The following is a 20,738-nucleotide window of genomic DNA, read 5'->3' on the forward strand; positions in this document are numbered from 1 at the left end:
TTTCACAAACACGTTTTGTAAATAATATGCATAAAAAGTTCAGTTAAATTTTTCTTATAAAAAGTTAAACTTTCCTTACAATTTATTAAGTATTTCTTTGGATCAGTTACATTTATAAAATGGAAAATTAACTCTGTCTTCCTTCAAAACCAGTAAAATATATTGCAACTTTTTCTCTTTAATTGATGAATCGATAAAATTTTATAACCCTTTCTCGACAGTCATCGACACAGACTAATCTTTGATAAAAAAGGAACTATTTTAAATAATAGCCATGAATTTTGACCAACGTAATCATTAAGTTCTGAATTTACATTCATTTCTACATGACTTAAATTTTTTAGATTTAAAGATTTCAGGTAAATTTGTTTTAAACAACTGCTGAGCAACTTTTTCTTTAACTTTATTGTCAAGACTTTTATCAAATAAACAAAAGACAACTGTTTGTTTAGAAACATAATAACTGTGTCTAAGATAGCTCGAAATAAAAGCTTGAGGAACATCAGTATCAAAATCTTTCATTTTTATTATCTCTTTAACCGTACACAAATCATTATGAGCAGCAGAAACAATTTGACTTAATTGAAGAAAGTTTTTTGCACAAACTGAAGCTACATATATCGCAGCTTTTAAAAATACTGTACCTTCCTCTATGGTTAAAAGTTTTATGATTGGTTGAGTAAGCTTCATTGCCAAAATGTATAAAGCGTCTACCATAAATCTAGCTTCATGTTCAGCAGCTGGTTTTTGTATAATAAATCCAGGAACTGCCTCCCTTCAAAAATAATAAAAAAATATGTCCATTTTTAAAAACTGTATTACACTCTGTATTGGAGTCAATGCCAATTGGTGACAATTCAAAATTAGCAGATAAATACTTTTTGCATTCACCATAAAACACAAACTTTGTTTTTGGCCCCATGATGGCTAGAAAAAAAAAGTTTAATTTATATAAATAAAAAACAATATATTTAAATAATGGTAAATATAATGACAATACAATTGCTAACTACATTAAAACTATTTAGTACAATTAAATAATCAATATCCAACATCGTTATTGTTAGTACTAGTACATTCTACCCCTCCTCACTGCGAGTGTATCACATTATTGAAGCTTAAAATAGTTAACTAATTGGAGTATAGTATTAAGGTGTCTAAGTATGCTTTCTTTTTCAATAAAATTTGGCAGGTAGTAAGAAAAAAGGCTTTTAAGTGTGAGAGAATATATTAGAAAAATGAACCAGCAATCCTTTGATATATATTTCATTTGAAATATATATCAAAAATTTTTTCAAATTTCATTGAAAAAAAAAAGCATACTCAGGCACCTTAATACTATGCTCCAATTAGGTAAAAGTTTGTTGTTGCTTGGACATCAATTATATATCAAACTTTGATATATTTTCAATGACATGTAGTAAGAAAAAAGGTTTTTAAAATTGAGAAAATAATTAGAAAAATGAACCAGCATTCCTTCGATATATACTTGATGTCCAAAAATTAAGTAAACTTTTAACAACAATAAATTCAATAACAATAACAACAATAAATAAAACATAACTCAAAGAAATCCATGCAAAATTAAAGTTCCATAATACTAGTATTCAAAAAATATCTATGTCGATACATATTTCTAAAAACTAGTAGAGCAAAACAGATTCATACCATGCAACTTTTCAACTAACTTGAAAAAGCGTGTCACAGAATTTGGTCGAAAAAACGGCTCCGTAAAATCCGGATTTACGCGTACCTTATAGTATTTCCATTAGACGCTATATAATCGGTATCGTATAAGTCGATACCGAGAAGAATGGTCTCGTATCGCGTGGTATCGCTTATATACTAATGTCGATACAATCAGTATCGGTTCGATACCACTCGATACCGAGAAGGAAGGTCTCGTATCGTGTGGTATCGCTTATGTTCCAATGTCGATACTATCAGTATCGCTTCGATACCAAACGATACCGATAATAAAAAGAATCGTAAAGTATCGCATGGTCTCGAATCGAGACTCTCAATAAAACAAAAAATTAAAATCTAACTTATTGAATTTTTTATTAACAAAATACAAGTACAATTGCTTTTTAGAGATTTAGTTATTGTTTTTTAATAATCTACAATACTTTGGCTATTGTCCATTTGTTGTTTTTTTCTTTACCGTACTTTCGTTGGTATTTTAGGATTTCCTTCTATTAATATTGGCAAAGATAAGTCTGATTCATGTCCTATATCACTTTTATTTTCTTGTTCGATTGGCTATTTTTTAATGTAATTTTCAAGAGCGGAATAGTTCTGCATTATAAATACAAGCTTATCTGCCTTGTCACAATTGAGATTGTATCTACAATCAGTGATGACAAGGCCAGAAGCAGAAAATGCTCTTTCAGATGATGCAGAGGTTGGTGGAGTTGCCAACCAAGATCTTGCAACGCCCGAAAGGGTAGGAAGTTCCGCTGCATGCTGCTTCCACCATGCTAAGGTGTCAGTTTTTCCTCCATTTTTGGATCTTATTGTTTTTTGATATTTTTCTATTTCAAGTTTAATAGGAGGGTTTTCGTGTATATGATGTGAATTAGTATCTTCCTTATACTTAGCTAAAATAATATTGTACTTGTTTTCCTCCCAACCTTGTGCATTATCAGGAACGAAATCGTTGCTACCGTTGTTATTACTGGAGCTTGAGACAGACAATAAAGAATTCTCAAAGTATTCTTTGGTTGTGGGATGGTTTTCAACCAGTTTTTGAATATTTTTATCGTCAACAAGAAGATGTCCACGAAAAAATGGATGAAGGTAATGTCCTAGTGCAAATGCGGGTAATTTACGGCCTTTGTCTGGGAATCTCTTATTTAGTTCTGATAATAAATCCTCCAAAAATATTTCTACTAATTTGTTGTTTCCATGAGTAACATAATTATTTTTTTCTTTCTGGATAAAGTTGATGAGTGCTGTTACTTTCCACAGTGACATGTCAATTCGGATCTCTGTGTCAGAAGATAAAAAAACTGATAATTCAATTCCCTTTGAACAATCATTTCTAATAAGCGTTTAAAATAATTATTAACGATTGCATCACAAGCAATTCCCTTTGGAGAATTATATGAAAAACTCTAATTAATGATAGTTACAAAACTAATTCCCTTTGAACAACCATTTCTAATACTCGTTTAGAATAATCATTAACCATTGAATCACAAGCAATTTTCTTTGGAGAATTGCAGCGGTGGTTAAAAATTAAAGACCACTCATTTTTTAGTTGGTTTCTTAATCTTTAAGTTAAAATTAAGAAGATTTTAATTGACATATTAAATTTTTTTTTTAATATCTTGTTAATTAAAACATACGGATTAAAGTGGTATAATTTTTTAAATCTAATTCTAATTAAATAGCGTTTAACTTATTAAAAACTGATGAGTACTTATAAATCTTTAATTTGCACTTATTAAAAATAATAATCCATTATTTTTTTTAACTGTCATAATTGCTTATTACGTTGGCTATAAAATAAAATGTCGAAACCTGAGTTTCGATATCAAATAAACATTTATTTTTTGAATTGCAATAAGGATATAAAAAATATTGCAAAAATGCGTGCAAAGATCGAAGAAAAAGACAGATACGCGGCTCTTGTATTAAAAGAAGAAGGCTATAGCATCAGAAAAATAGCAGAAAAGCTCGGAAGGTCTCACTCTTGCATTATTAACATAATTCAACGATACAAAGAGACAATTAATGATCGTCATAGGACTGGACGCAATAAAATTTCAAATGACCGTGATGTTCGCTCGTTAGTGAGATTAATGAAAGAAAAGAGACAAGCATCATCTACAGACTTGTCTACGAAATGGACACTGTCAAATGGTCTGAAAGCAAGCCCTAGAACTGTGCAAAGGGTCCTCCACAATTTAAATTATTTATGGCGTGCTGCTGCAAAAAAACCACGCTTAAATAAAAAACAAAAATTTGCCAGGAAAGAGTGGTGCAAACTACATAAAAATTGGTCAACAGATCAGTGGAGCCGTGTGGTCTTTAGTGATGAAATGAACGTTGAGGTAGACAACAGAAACGGTCGCGTAATGTTGCGTAGACTTCCAAGCGAACGGTTCGATGAATCATGCATTTTGAAATGAACAAAGCAAGGCAGTGGTTCAATATGTATTTGGGCCTGTATGAGTGCCTGTGGAGTTGGCGTTTTTCATTTATTCGATGGTAGACTCAACAAAGAAAGGTACATCGAAATTTAAGAAAACTCGCTTATTCCTAGCATTGATTTATGGCAGTTGCAAGATGGATTTATTTTCCTGCAAGATAATGCGCCGTGTCATAAAGCGCATGTTGTTAGCGATTGGTTCAATTCTAATAAAATTCAAGTGCTTTCATGGCCTGCCAATAGTCCAGACTTGAATCCAATAGAGAATTTATGGTTGTGGCTTGATCACAAGCTTGGTAAAGAACAACTTTACAATTTGGAAGATTTGAAATCTTCTATCTCTCATCATTTGAAAAATGCGCCTGATGAAGTAATCGAAACTTTAATGAATTCAATGCCAGAACGAGTACAAGAGTGCTTGAAAACAAATGGAGGAACAACACGTTTCTAAATTATTTTTTTATTGCTTTTTGAAATATTTTTGAAACTGGTCTTAAAATTTTGTCCAATTTTTTTTCCCATTTATATTTTTTACTAGTCAGTTTTTTAATTTTTTAACATTATTTTGTAAAAAAATTATAAATTCTTTTATAATAAATATAAAATACAATAAAAATTCTTTCTAAAACTTTTTTTTTTTTTTTTGATACCTTTTTCCAAAATACAATTATGCTAAGGTTAAAAATAAATTTTGAAAAAAAAATGAGTGGTCTTTAATTTTTGGCCACCGCTGTATATGAAAAACATTCTTTAATGATTGCAAAACTTCTTGGAGATTATCCGCACAGAAAATTTTCGCTTGAATGGAATATATTCCCTTGGAGATTATATCCGCACAGAAAATTTTCGCTTGAATGGAATAAAAATTCGATAGAGTTGGAATAACGACATGGAAAATTACACATTGCAGGGGCTGATCCAGGTCATTGTTCTAAGGGGGTAGTCGGACCAAAAAAATATAAAAAATAAGGTTTGCGTTTTTTCAAAATAAAACAGCTGTTTCATTTGATATTTAGAATGATTTTAGAAAGGTTATAAGATAGTTAGTAATAGTAAATATATTGAATGGTTATGTAAATTCTTATTTTTTTTTATTTTATCAATAATATTTTGAAGTTTGACATTTCTTAGGTAGGGGAAGGGGGTAGTTACCCCGAATACCATCCCCCTCCCTTACCTTTTTGTCCGCCCTTACACACTGTTTAACATAATTTAATAACTTGTAAAAATTTCATATAGCAATAAATGTTGAAAAAATCTTTTCTTTCCTTTTAATCACGGTAGAAAAAGTTGTAATAAGGATAACAGATAAGAAATTAAAATACAGAAGTGGTACCACACAATTAGTTAAATTAAAACAAAGATACCAGATGAGAAATTAAATGATAAACATGATGTCATACAACCAGCTTAGAGAACTTTTTTTTATAATAAATGGGCCATATATATATTTCACTAATTATACGAATTTACTATTTCAAATTACAAATCGTTTATAAAAACAACATGGAAGTTCTCATGATGACCCGAGTTGCAATACCAAATGATACTATCGGTACCAAACAATACCAACATAACCGATAACTATTGATATTAGTATCGATATCGATACCGTAAGGTATCGCACCGAGACCAAACGATACCAACATAACCAATACTTTTGATACCAGTATCACGGGATCTCGATATCGATACTGTATGGTATCGCAGCGATACCAAACGATACCAACATAACCGATACTTTCGATACCGGTATGCGCGATCTCGAAGTCGATACTGTAAAGTATCGCATCGAGACCAAACGATACCAAACAGTACCAACATTAACGATACTTTAGATACTAGTATCGCGTGATTTCGATACCAATACTGTATGGTATCGCACCGATACCAGACCAGAAATAGAGGCTCGAGACCGATTATCTAGTGTCTAATTTCCATACTAATGACGAATCTGTGGTTGTTTTTTTAAATGAGCTACTCAGTTTAATGTTCAAGTATTTTAAAGAACTGATTTGTGAAATACGAGATTTTTCTCGATCCATTATTAAGTAACTTTACGATCCATTACTAAGTAACGTTACTAAGAAAAAGCGCATTTGCTCTTGTGGCGAACAGACGTGTTTTTTTTTTTAGAAGAGATTTATTTCAGAAAAAATACAAAAAACAAGCTTTTATTTTCAATGTATTTAAACTTTATGTTATATGGCACCAAGAGAAATTGGTGAGTTGTTTTTAATAATACAGTCGAATAACAATATTGTAGAGAACTATATAATAAATGTAGAGGAAATTTGTTCCCATCCAAAGAAAGTCATTTTCAATGGGCTTTCGCAATTTAAAGAGGCTAAAGTTTTTAAATTAAGAGTCGAATTGATTACAGAAATATTGGAGCGTTTTGACATAGAGAAGTTCTCGTTGCTATACATTATTCTAGACGCAAAAGACCCAGAGAAAAAAAATCTTAGAAAGTGGTATTAGATAATAGCGTGTCTTGATGATATTTATCTGATGTCGATTACTTTTGCGGAAAATCAACTTCATAAGAACTTTAACAAATTGCTTTCTTTCTCCAAACAATTGATCTTAAAAGAAATTATCGATCGCTTAAAGGCATTACAATCGGAAAATAAAAAAATCACTACGCACTACAAAAAACAAGTAGCGAAATTGTGAAAAATCAATGTGCGTCACAATATATTAACGCAAGTAACTGTAAACCACAAGAAGTTTTAAAATCTATTGTTTCAAATTCAATAAATTATCATTCCTCAAACCAAATAAATACACTGCAAGATGTTCCTGTATCCTGCATTGCAAAGGATTCTAGTTTGAAAGTTGATCGTAGAAATAAAAGTAGAGATTCCTACGCTACCGTGGTTAAATTGCTAAAGCCTAAACCGCAAAAAGAAAACGAATTTATAGCAGACTATCAAGAGTTCAAAGTGATAGGAAAAATAACAGAATTATAAATAGCCAAATAGATAAGCAGAGGATAAAACCCCTCTTTGGAAATAAAGTCGTTAATAACAGAAGCTCGGTTGCAGGGCAACGTATTATTTAATGGTCTCATATATTTGTAGGCGGCGTTTATAGTTCCTTATCTGAAGAAGATCTTTCAAACTACATGAATAAAGAAATTGGTAATACGCCTTTAGACATCAAGCTTAACAGAGAAAACATGTACAACCGATCCTTCAAAGTGAAAATCAAAAGTAGCGAAAAAGGAATGGTACTTAAACCCAATGTTTGGGATAATAACATTATTGTCAAACCGTTTAGAATGCACCGTGAAACACCGACAATCAAAAAAACACACCAAAATATTGAAAAACAATATCCACAATTCTTAAATTACTCCACATCATTCATGCGACAGTCAAATCATAAACCATAATGGGAGAAAAAGAATTAAATTTAACTAATACAACAATAACACTTTGTGAGTTTAACTGTCAAAGTTTTGAATCGAACTCGTATTATATCTCTAAATTATTAAAGTCTTTTGATATTATTTTTATGTCAGAGCACTGGCTGCTAAACATCGAGAGTTTTCTGTTAGATAATTTTGCATTACTAACACATTATGTTATCTTTAATGCGGCAGAAAAAAATACACGCGGTAGACCGTATGGAGGAAAGGCATTCTTTATTAAAAAAGATATGTCGTCTTTTCATATAATACATGAGAATGAAAACATTCTTGCAATAAAAGACACAATAAACAAGCGTCATTTAATTTTTTTGGGGTTTACCTTTCATGCTGTCGTAACAATAATGAATCGTACAACAAATATTCTTCTCAATTACAAACAATTACTTCGGTCATGAACAGCTATCTGGATGAAGCAGAATGTATTATATATGGAGACTTTCAGTCATTTCTTTATAAAATATATGATTTAGAATTTCGTAACAACAAAACACGAAACAATCTTTCAAAACATCTCTCAAATTTTATTAAATCAAACGAGTTGGTTTTTGTCGATATAATCAACGGTGCTGGTCCTACCTACACCTATCAACATAAAACTCTTTCGAATTCTTCATACATTGACCATATAGCATTTTTAAAAGATACAGAACTATGTTTTAAAGATTGTCAAGTTACTCCCCCTTCACCGCTTAACACTAGTGATCACCTTATCCACGAGTATCAACTTTAGAGGTAGCAGCTTATCTAACGAAATAAACAATGTAATGGAAAAGTATGATTCAGTTCCAAAACATGCATGGAAGAATGAATAGTTCATTGATTTTTGTAATCATAATCATATTTATAGCATTTAGCAATTACGCATTTATAGATAAAAAAATAGAAGGAGAAATTAAAATCACATGTTCTAAAATCAAAAAGGCTGCTCTCTTGGCAGTCAAACAGTATTTTGGACAATAAGAGACATGTAAGTATTCAAAACCTTGGTGGACACCAGAGCTTAAAAGATGTAAATATAACCTATCCTTTCACTATAAGCAATGGCAAAAATCCGATTATAACAAGTCAGTAGAATGCATAGTCTACAAATGATATATTTATTCCCGAAAAAACTTCCGTAAAGCTGTTAAAGCAGCACATAACAAAAAAATCTACGAAAAATATCGAATACCTACGCAATACTAATCCTCAAAAATTTAGGGACAATATTCGCAAAATAAATAATAAAAAAATACTCGACTCTTTACAATTAATAAATTGCAAAACAAAAACGAAATCGTTGAAGAACTTAGCCATCATTTTCAAAAAATACTTAATACGCCACAATATACAAATAACGAATTTAATCTTCAACAAATTCCACATATAAGTAAAGAGCCTAATTCAAAATTTATCTCAACAGCTGATATTGAAAAATGTATTTTAAATCTTAAAAATAATAAATCCTACGATTGTTTTGAAATAAGTGCTGAACATCTTAAAAACTCTAGCAGTAACAATCTTCTAATGTTACTCACTTCTTTTTATAACAGCATGTTAGCAAATATAAAGGTTCCCCAATGTTTATCAACCTCCACAATTATTCCATTAGTTAAGTCTTATAAAACATCACTGGAAAATCCAAATAACTACAGAGGAATCAGCATTCTACCTATTTTTACAAAACTTCTCGAATATCTTATCGTACACAAATGTGCAGATATCACAAAGAGTCATTCACATCAATTTGGGTTTAAAAAAATACCCTTCACGCAGAATTTCTTCTGAGTGAAACAATAAAAACTATAAACATAACAATTCACCTGTATATATTATAAATATATATATTTATATAAATATATTATTAGCAGTTTAGATGCTAACAAAGCTTTTGATAGTTGTAACTGGGAATTACTATTTGAGAAACTATATTATCAGAAAAAAATCCCACTATCGGTAGTTCATACTATCTCATCATTATATCGGGCTGGTACTGCTAATGATTCATATCTTAGATGCACTTCAGAAGAGTTTAGGTTGTCTCAGGGAGTTCGACAAGGGTCCATACTTTTGCCTTATCTTTACAATATTTATACTGAAAATCTTTCAGAGAAAATTGTCTTAGAATCCAAAGTAGGAACTTCAATAAATGGAATATACACTGGTGTTATTGCGTATGCGGATGATATAATTTTGCAAAGTTCAACTATATCTGGTTTTAAAAATCTTATTAACATCGTTCAAAAGTATGGAATATCAATCTTTATCAAACTAATAATACAAAAAAAAAAAATGAATTTTTAATATCTGGAGTAAGCTCAATTATCAATAACGTGATTTATTTTTACGACGCTCCTATTAAGTTTCGAAGCAATTTAAAACATCTTGGTTTTCTTTGGGATAATAAGAACAAAAATATGACGGCAACACTCCAAAAAACAAATATAAATGAAAGGATAACGCAATTTTTATCTGTTGCAAAAGCTCTTATAAGAAACGGAATTCGCTTTTGCCAGCCTGCTACGATTATTTATTTACTTAATTCCCTAGCTATTCCAACGCTATTATACGAATTAGAAATGGGCGGTTGCAACAATAGGTTTTTACAGAATATTGATAAAGTTGGACGATCTGTCTTAAAATCATTTTTTAATATTTCTAAGCATAGTAAAAATCACCTCCATTCTTTTTTCTAAGTAGACTCAGTATCGAACATTCTTATTCATAACAAATTAAACTTATTTATCAGGCTACTTAACGACCCCATATGTTACTCCATTATAATAACTCAGTTGCCGTGTATAAATAATCAAAGTTTATTTGTAGGTGAAATATTGCTAATATGCAAGCAATTTGGTATAAATATGCTCCAATCTATGATTGAGGGCAATAAAATTAAAACTGTACGCCCTAAGGAAGTGTTGGATGCCAATATTGCCGCAATTTTAAAACAATCTTTCCAGTTATGGAGTTTAAAGGAACAAAGACTTATATTTAGAACTTCAATGGAAGAGAACATTCCAAGAACAATACAATAACACACATAGCATTTTCTTTTTTTTTACCTACAATTTATGCAATTATTGGATGTTTAAAAGAATATATATTAATATATTATTATAAGTAATACAAACTCTGTTTGTGTTTAATTTAGTTAATTTTATTTGAAAAATTAACTAAATTAAACATAATGAAAAAAAGCCATGAATAAAAAAGGCAGTACTTAGAATATGAAAGTAGTGGCGGACGTTGATGTAATTATATAAAGGAGGGGTGCTTTGTTATTATTTCATCTCAGAGAAAATTTACATAGCAAATCAAAAAGCCACTCACACAAAAAAAAGAGTTCCAAATAACTTGTTGTTTTTAAATTATACAAGAGGACTTTAGGTTATTAAACTCTTCTCTTTTTTTTCCTACCAACCATAGTCGCTGTAAAAAAAAGCCGCCGTGGTAGCGCACTTGCCTCAGGAACACAGGATCCGCGTTTCAAAACCCCACCTCTCGGCAAGTTATGCGACATCGGTTAGGAAGGAGGCATGAACTTCCAATTAAATGCTCGTCCGCGGTGCTCTGTGATAAGGCCGTAAGGTCTTCTAGGGGCACCTAAATAGAAAAAAAACAAACAAAAAAAGTGACTTTGAAATCGGCTGCGGTTGAACATATTGTTCGATTGGCGGCTTATTAGTTGCTAATAACGCAAAATGGCGGCTGTAAAAAGTAGGTGCAAGTAGTAGCGGCTTCTCACTAATGGCGGCGGCTTTGACCTCTAGTTAGTCCTAATAAAAATATTTCAGTATTTTTACGTGTTGATGTTGCGATTTTATATTTAAAAAGTTATAAACGCAGCGCAGTTTCATAGAATTTATTATTGCGCGCTGTGGTTATAACTCCGCATAGGTCTGGCGATGCAAATTTGAAAAAAAAATTTCTCTAAAAATGTACGAAATATGAAATATTCAAACCCTAGGGAGGTCAGGAAATTTAAAATTTTTTAAAATTTTTTTTAAGAAAAGTCTTGTATAACAACATAGAATGGGAAAATAAGGTGGCAAAGTTGTAGTTTTTCCAACCCCTAGAAACGGACCTGCCTAATATACATCGACTAACTTATATAAGGATAGACGCAGCGGAGTGAACACAATTCGAAAGTTTGGACGTATCTTTAACTTTTTTTATTAAAGATACGTAGCCACTGCTTATAAAATTTCTATATTACAGTATCTTCAAAAATATAATGAAAAATTAAAAATTGCAAGTTTTTTTGATTGGTAGTTTAAGACCATAGCAACAACAACATTGCGAAACGCGGCGCGCCGCGAGCGTATTTGTTTCGGTCTTGTTATTTGTCAGTTATAACATCAAACTTTATGTTACTCATAGTATTCTAGTGTTTCTGTTACTTATATATATATTCATATATCCTTTTTATATATTTATATTATTATATATTATATTATATCATATTTATATATTTATATATCATTTTATAATATTACCATTCAATACAAGACTTTAAGGACACGCAAGGCCATCCTATGGAAAGGTGGGTCTTTGGTGTATAATAGAGAACTGCACGGGGCACAGTGAGCCCAGAGTATAAATTTCTTAATTTTAAATAGTAAATTTATGTTGTGTAGAACATATATAGTCCAGTGCAAACATTTTTTTTTGAAATTCATCAAACTATTTTGTTTTTATAGCTGTTTGAAGTTGAGCAGCCAAAAAATTTTACTTCCCCCAAAAAATGGGGGAAGGAGTAAAACTTCCGACAATATCAGTACAGTAAACAACTACGACTTAATCTATGACTTGAATCTATCTATATATAAATATCATGTAAAATATGTAAGAAAGTACTGTTGCAATTAGATGCTTTTAAAGAAATATATATTTATATATATTTTTTATATAAAGTATATTTTTATATATATTTTTAATTGTTTTTTAAAATGTACTTTCAAATTTTATATATTTACCCAGGGCTGAGACTTGAGCTTCTTTCGAAACTAAAGTTGTCAAGAAGAAATGATGTTGATACCTTTAAACGTACTTTGCTACCTGAGGAATTGAGCAGTAATGAGAAGAAAACTTCATCCCCTGTGAAAAGTGTTGTAAAAGGTACTGTTGAGTCTCTGCTTGATATATCCGGGCAAAATGGTAGATTTATTGTTAGGTGATTCTGCAGCTTATTTACGCTACTGCAATTATTCCTGAAGTGATACCAATGACCTAGTATGTAAACTATATGGGTTCACAATAGATAAAACTTACAAATCAGAAACAAGTTGTAAAGCAAGAGAGATATCGTTGCAAATAAATACACATGACATTTACTTATAAAAAGAATACATTCAATAAAAATAAAAAAGCCAGTAAAAAAAAACATGTGCAATGTAGAAAATGTGGAAAACTTAGACATACCACAAGGAGATGTAAAGTAGATGTCAACAATGTTCTTATTGAGGAAAAAATTGGTTATTTAATAATGTTTTCTGTGATCATATAAAATCTATAAAACTTTTCTGTGACTAAATCTGACTATATTTGTGTATAATGTTAAACTATTTTGAACTCAAATGTATTTGATTTGGAATATGATATGGTATCCTTTTCAAAAAATATGTTGTTTAACAATTACCCATATATTAGTCATACCACATGCCAGAATCATGTAAGTTTACCTTAAAGCAATATAACAAGGTAGTAGCTTGTTGGTCCCAGGGATTGTAGCGCTATTTGTTATACAGGGCGGGAGTGACGGCAGACAAATTTTTTAAAAATGTACATTTTTTAAATTTATATTTTAAAGTTTATTTGAAAAATTTATAAAAAGTGAGAGCATGACTCTCGGCACCCCTTCCCTCCTCCATCGTTGCCCCATTCGCTGGGTCAGAGTGCACACATAAAATTTAACCTCATAATCAGATTCTTTGACCCAAAAAAGTGATATGCTATAATTTTCACAAGATTTCATAAACAATTAACGAAGTTAAGAGTTATTAAAAAAAAAAAAACACATTCTGGGCAAACTGTGCGGGGATGAGTTCAGATACGTTAGTTAAAATGAAGATCTAAATTTAATTTGCTTGTCTCATCTCATTCATAACATAACAGTAAACATAATTCAAATTACTAAACACTTTTATTTTTTATCAAGTCTTTGTGATTCAGTCTTAAGACATGTTGAGAATTTCAGCCATATTATATTAATATTTTTACAAAATAAAAACTAATTAAATTGATTTAAAATTGTTAATTATTAGCCAACTCTGAATTAACACATTCTCTGCCTTGTTGGTCTTGGTTGAGTAAAGGTTAGAGATGGTGTCTCGATAAAAGTACTTATCTTGGGCAGACGTTAAATACAACTGGCTACAGTTTTGTAGAAGGCCTTCTAGACAAAGACTAAAGGGCTATAAAGATTCTATGTGTTGAACAGCTTTGCACCCCTGCTTTATCTATTAGGCTAGTGTAGATAGTACATATATAATACATTGTTTCCAGTTTAGGATGTTAAATACTGGATCAATTTAACTCAATGCATGGATCTTGCTTTTACTTCTTGTGTCTCTTGGGAATTCTGTTACCTCCTAATATAGGTACCGCTCTAAAACTCAATTTTATGGTTCTGAGGCCGGTTGGTAGTCCAGTTTCCAGAACTCTATGGTAGCTCTAAGAGTATCAGAGTACTAGCAGTGCCTTGTTGAGCATGGATGGTGTCCTTGTTCGTAATTTTGATGTGTATTGTCGAGGTAACATTTGAAGCCCTTTGTTATGCCTTAGGATTTATTAATAGTAATAAGGCAGTTGCTTGGACTATTAAATAGTGTACCGAGTACTACCTGTGCTTTTAGTCAAATTCTTTAACAAATCTAAAAATTGCTAAAGTACTAAAAGCTATAAAACACAAAAAAACCATCATCATCAGCAAGTTCTCTAATTCTATCATTCACTTATATTCGTGGTCTTCAAAGTAACTTTTTTTCAGTCGAGTTTTATCTCTTGCAGAGTTCACCAAACTTACTTGCTTTTTGTGAGATAAATTTGAGTTTAGCTGTCTCATTTTATGATTTTAGTGTTAATGGTTATCTTCCTTTAATTCGTTGAATACTTCAATAGTCACTTGCTTGGCCTGTGCATTTAAATTCGTAAAAGTTCGAATTTTCGATTAATGGTTGACATTTGTCAGAAAACTAGGTTTGAATCCACAGACTATTCTTTTCTGTACTTTCGTTAAGCGCCACTTCAATCTATCACCTTTCTCTTTGTTCTATATTGCTATCCTTCATCTAAAGACTGCACTCTTTCCGATGTTATTTTTGATGAAATTGACCGAACCCTTTCTCTTTATCCTTTAGCCAATACAGTTGTTGTAAGTGACTTTAATGCTCATCACACTGAATGGCTTGACAATAGTGTCAGTGACTTTGCAGGCGTTAAGGCTCTCAACGTTTGCATTTTTTCAACCTAACACAAGTAGTCAACTTTCCAAGTTGCTTTCCACGCAATCCGAATCATTTACTTTTTCTACTCGACTTATTTCTTGTTTCTGACCCTAGTCAGTGCTCAATTTCTCCACATTTATCCCTAGGTGCTTCTAATTACGGTTCTATCTCTCTAAAAACTATTATCTCATTGTTCTTCATTATCAAAATCCCCCTATAATCGTACCGCTCACAACTACTTTAAAGTTGACTGGGACTCTTTTCGTGATTTTCTTTGTGATAACTCTCAGGTAGAAATCTCTTGTCTTCCAGCTAAAAAACGTGCTTTGTATGCAACTTCTTAGATATAGAATGGCATAGAACTTTTTATTGCCTCTAGACAAGCTCAAGTGAAGCCTCACTCCTCTGCATGATTTTCCTCTCATGGCGTTGCTGCAATTTCCAATCGTAACCGTTACTTCCATATCTATCACTAAATCAATTCTCCAGAAAACAGACGCCGGAATCACCGCTGCTAATAAACAAGCTCCTGCATTAATGCATATGGAATATTAAGTTTCTCTCCCTGATCATGATTGGATCATCGCCGCAAAGCACAAGCTCACCCCGTCTCTCTACACACGGATTGAAATTAAACCAGATGCTTCTGTCGCAGTTTCCTATTTTGGTCCCACATAACGGGTGATGCGGAAGTTATCGGACAAAATAAAAACATCAATAATTTATTTATAAATAAAAAAACAAACTACTATTATACTTTTTTTAAATAAAGCATTTATCTTTTAATAAAAATATATTATTTTTTATATGAAAAAACACCACCATCTGCCATTGATCTCAATTTTGCTCTGATGCCTTTCATATGCGACTGTAAAAAGTTTAAATCAATTTCTTGTAGTTTTAGTTTAATGCGATCAATCAAAACTTGCTCTGTTGAAGCTTGCCAATCTCCCCCGTAAACCTTCTGTGCCAAATGTCCCCAAAAATTTTCAATTGGTCGTGCTTGAGGGACATTTGGGGGATTGGATTCTTTATCAACGTAATAGACATATTGGTCCATCCAATTTAGAGAATCTTTAGAATAATGAGAACTTGCTAAATCTGGCCAAAATAAATAGTTAAAGTCTCCATGATACTTTTGAATAAATGGAAGAAGTCGTTTTTCTAAACATTCATTAATATAGATTGATGAATTGATCGCTACAGCCTTGGAAGTGCGAAACAATGGCTCGGACATACCACGGTCAGATATGGCTATCCACATTAATAATTTTTTTGGAAATTTTTCTTTTTCTATAAAACGAATACTTTCTGGGCATGTCTTTTTGTTGCTTGTGTAGTATCCAGAATTTCCAGGCATGTTGTCCCCTGCAAAACAAAAGTATTTTTCGTCAACTAGAAGCGATTTTGTGTTATAGAGTTGGTTAACTAGTTTCCTGCTTCTTTTCTTTGCCTTTATTTATTGTTCTATAGTGTATTTTGGAGTCTTTTCACGTTTTCTATATTTAATATTCATTTTTTTTAACTGACAACCAATTGTCGATTGATTTACACCGAATTTAATGCCTATTTTCCTCTGACTGACCCCTTTTCGATTGTTGACAAGTCTCGTTAATTCGGCTTTCTTTTCTCTAGTCCAGGATATCGGACGACCAGGGTGCTTTCTATCAGAAAAGGATTGAACAGTTTCAAGTCTTTTTAGGTTACCATATATTGTACTTCGAGCAAATCCTTCCTTTTCAAAATGATTTACGATTTTTTTATTTTATTTTAGGTTTATTTACAAAAAACATTTTTAGTCGCTTTCGAAAAGATTCTCGTTCAGCTGCATTTAACCTCATTTTAAATAATTGTGTTTCAAATAATAAAGTTTATATTTTATAGAACATTTATGCCTACGCATAAAACCACAAAAACTAATTATTATGCTCAAATAATGAAATTAGGATTTGTCCGATAACTTCCGCATCACCCGTTATGTTGCTATTTGATCTGGAAAGCATATGCTCACGGATTGGACTATGAACAACTTTTAACTCTACCAGAGTTCGATTCCATTAAAAAATACCCTTTGACCTAATTATCTGTATTGCGACTTATATTTAAGGTAAGAAAGTGGATCTACTTTTGGAGAAACAGAATTTTAATTTTGCTAGAAAGATCTGTGCCTCGAATTTTTCAGGTCTGACAATTAATCAGTTTCCAGTGGTGGTTGAGTATATCGATCCAGACGGGAAGAAGAAGCTCGATGCTCATCAACTCTTATTGAAGGATCAAAAATGGTTTGCTTCTCATGTGTGCACCAGTCAATATTTCACGCAAGTTGTAAAAGTTTGAGGATGCCGGATGTTGTTTTTTGAAAAGAGCTCTTATTTCCCTGTTATTCTTGGTCGATTTCTGCCTCCACCTATTCCAATCTGCCAGTCTTGGCTTGAAAGCTGTAGCCGTTTCAGAATTGTTTTCCTTTTTATTATCTTTTTTTATTATCGCCTTCAATATTTAGAACACCATTCCTCGATCATTAAAATCATTCAAACTTTCTCTTTACGATCTGTTTTGTCCCTCGGTACAATCAAGTTTGTCTCAGAGAATCTGTAAGCATTAATCCTTGTACTTTGCCTCCCAAGTCATGTTAAAAAAGCATGTCAATATTACTCATTCTAATTTTACTAACCAAATGGCTATTAACTTTAATGGGTTTAACTTCGGCTGAGCGCCTAGCCGAATACTTGGTATTCAATAAGTGTACTGTTTGTGACATCTCTTGTTGTAAAGATACTCACAGAAGTATCTAAGATATTTGAAGAAATCTTATTATCGAGAACCTTTAAAAAATAAAATAAACTAAAAATTTAAAAAACAAATTTATAAAACACACATAAACATTTTGAGGTCTACAATAACAATTGTTAATTTTATTTATTCTTTATTATTATTGTTATTATTTTATTATTATTATTTATCTTTTACGTTCAATACATATCGATAAAGTTGATTTAGTTAATTATGAGATTTTTAATTTTTTCTTTATGGTTATATTTTATCTAAATTGGATGTTAAATAGGGAGAGTTGCCTTAATTGGAACACTTTAGCAATAAATATTTATTAACCAAAGATGGCTTAACTATGAAACGTTTATGATATGAGTAATAAAAACAGACAACCCTACTATACTTTTGATCATAATTTGGCTTAATTGATTGCACTGCTATTGGAAATAAATTTGTTTCTGCAAAGCTACCATTTTGTTCCAATCAAGGCAAATGGTTCCGTAAATTGGAACGCTTTGATTCCCTAATCAAAACAGGTTTTTTTTGAAAATAAAAACCCAGTAAAATCAACAAAAATTGATTTAAAATGATTTTTATCTTTACAGTGAAAATTTACACAGTTCATTCAAAATTTATAATAGGATTAATATTACCCTGACAAACTGAAAGTCTACAAACAAAAAATTATATTAAAGCTTTAACTGTCATTAAAAATCACTAAATAAAGTGTTATTATTAAGATTTATGATTAAGTATTTTTAAATTGCGCTTGAACCATTTCTACAACCCTTTGATTTTATTACTAATTAAGCAAGGAAAAAGTTATAGTTCCAATCAAGGAAACTTTGGAGTAGTAGATTCATATTAAATAAGCCACGGAGGTTCCTTCCCAGCAAACATTTTGCAGCAGAATTTCTGTGGACCAATAGACATTTTCAACGTTCCATTGTAGTTTTGCTGATCGGTTATTTGTTGGTAGCCGCAAAAAGTGACTAACCAATATACCACATGTTGGATTATTGGCTGGCCACCTATAGCGGTGTCCACTAAGTAATCGATAATCAAAACTTCAAGCCCATTGCAAATCCACTACAAAAATGTTTGCTAAGTTATTATAGCTCTTCTCATCATAATAAATTTTTTTCGTGTTCCTTTTTTTTTCAATTTCTCCCAATTAAAACGCATAAGAGCGAAAATCTAATTCTAGTCTAATTTTTTCAGCGAGTCGGTATCTTTTTTTACGGAACATATGATATTTCTTTACTAAACATAATATTTTCAATTAAACAAGTCTTTCTTGCGCGAAAAATTATTGAAACTGTCGCCTTAAAATATATTTAAAAATCGGTCAATGCTTCATTTGCAGATACTGAACGTTTTAGTCAACTAACTCTTAATATTTTAAAATTTTTGAACTTTGACAATTGCTTACAGTTTGATAAGTAAAAGAAAGCAGAGAAAACCTTTTTTTGGCTTCGGCATAAAAAAGTCATATTATATTCATTTAAAACTTCCTAAATTTTTAATAACAAACTTGTTTTGAATGTTTTAAAAGTATGGTCTTATTGAGTTTTTGTTTATATCAGTCGATAAAAATGATCGTTTGTACAAAAAATTCATATATTTTCGATTTAAAAATGAGCAATTCTGCTTCACTACGCAATCCAACAATGTAATTCTCCATCAAGCAATGCAGTATTTTCTCAACTTGACATAAAATAGAAAAGTTGTATGAAACTCGCAACTCATTAAAATTATTTTTACATATTGATGTGTATATTTATATAAATATAAAACAGAGTAAATTATTACTTTGTACAAATAAAATCTCATTTAAAACCGTATAATATATTTTTCTCTATGGTACACCAGATAAATAAAATAAACTTTCATCCAAAAACTTGAAAATATTCAAAGCAAAGAATAATTGCATCACAGAATTATACGAACATCTTTCATTCAAATACGAACATCTTTCATTCAAAAAAGATTTTTTTGTGTTTATTTGGGGTTTTCAAAAGTGCAACTTTTTAGGAAAATGTATTTTTATGACATTATCATTACCGAGTGGTATCATAAGAACATCCATATTGAAGCAACAAATCGATGCACATTTTGCTGTCTGATTTGCGAGCATAAAATAAAGGATTATATCCAAGCTCATCTAAAACCCTCGGATTAGCACCATACTATAAAGAAAAAAAAAGTTATATTATAGCAAATATGACTTATTGCCATTAAAAAAAACCTTTGTGATCCATTAAAGGTTTTTCCTTTTTATTTTTTAAAATTATAAAGCAAAACAAAAGAAAATTGGTTTTAAATTATATAAAAATAATTAAACAAATCAACTAGCATTAGTAAAAAAAAACGGCATACCCATAAAAGAAGCTGCGTAAGTGCAATATCGCAGTTAGCGCAAGACAGATGCAGTGGTGCTACTTTGTGAGAGTAGCCTTCTACTTTGCAAAGTTTGTTTACTTGATTCTTAGTGCTATGTACCAGCATAAAGTAGGAATCGAGAAACATTTTTTTATGTACAAAACCTATCAATACCTAAAGAAACATTATTTTTATGTACAAAACCTATCAATACCTTAGGAGATCAGCATCAACAAATATATATCTATAGATATTTTAAAAAAAAGTACACAATTTAAAAAAAGTATTCAACCTCAGTCAGCTTATTTTCATCAATTGACAATTGTTTAATCATTTCTTTTCTTTCGTATTTTCCGGTAATCCATTTTTCTCTTTCATCTCTAAACAAAAATGATTTTTATTTTTAAATGTTTAACAGTTTATTTTTAAAAGTAGTAAATATAGAAAATATTTTCTTCAAATCCAAATACCTTAGAAAGAAAGGGGCTATAATGGAAGAAGTCACTTTTTATTTTTCTTTAAATGCCATTTCTTTTTAAAAACTGTTCAAAAAAACTTTTTTTGA

At 31.0% G+C, this 20,738-nt stretch overlaps 2 protein-coding genes across 3 annotated transcripts in view; both read right to left on the reverse strand.

Moving 5' to 3' along the window:
• Positions 1-15,815: 15,815 nt before the first annotated feature.
• On the reverse strand, positions 15,816-16,379 carry LOC136086987 (uncharacterized). The gene has a single exon (XM_065809489.1). It carries the CDS (start codon positions 16,377-16,379, stop codon positions 15,816-15,818), a length of 564 nt encoding a protein of 187 aa, XP_065665561.1.
• A 3,169-nt stretch (positions 16,380-19,548) lies between these two features.
• Positions 19,549-20,738, reverse strand: part of LOC101240862 (centaurin-gamma-1A) — a 42,038-nt gene continuing 40,848 nt past the window's right edge. The window contains exons 16-18 of one of the 2 annotated variants that reach the window (XR_010641927.1): positions 20,466-20,553; positions 20,171-20,387; positions 19,549-19,980 (exon numbers count right to left, since the gene is read on the reverse strand). Coding sequence is in view for 1 of the 2 variants with exons in the window: in XM_065810901.1 (XP_065666973.1) it covers positions 19,852-19,980; positions 20,171-20,347; positions 20,466-20,553 (394 nt within the window). In the remaining variant the exon portion in view is untranslated. The remainder of the gene's footprint in view (positions 19,981-20,170; positions 20,388-20,465; positions 20,554-20,738) is intronic. The other variant, XM_065810901.1, reaches the window with a different exon arrangement.

Source organism: Hydra vulgaris, chromosome 11 (assembly GCF_038396675.1).
Source record: "Hydra vulgaris chromosome 11, alternate assembly HydraT2T_AEP".
In the NCBI taxonomy this organism is placed as follows: Eukaryota; Metazoa; Cnidaria; class Hydrozoa; order Anthoathecata; family Hydridae; genus Hydra; species Hydra vulgaris.

What these genes read in the sequence shown, in the direction of transcription:
- LOC136086987 (XM_065809489.1), bottom strand. Translation starts at nt 16,379, where the DNA reads ATGCCTGGAAATTCTGGATACTACACAAGCAACAAAAAGACATGCCCA.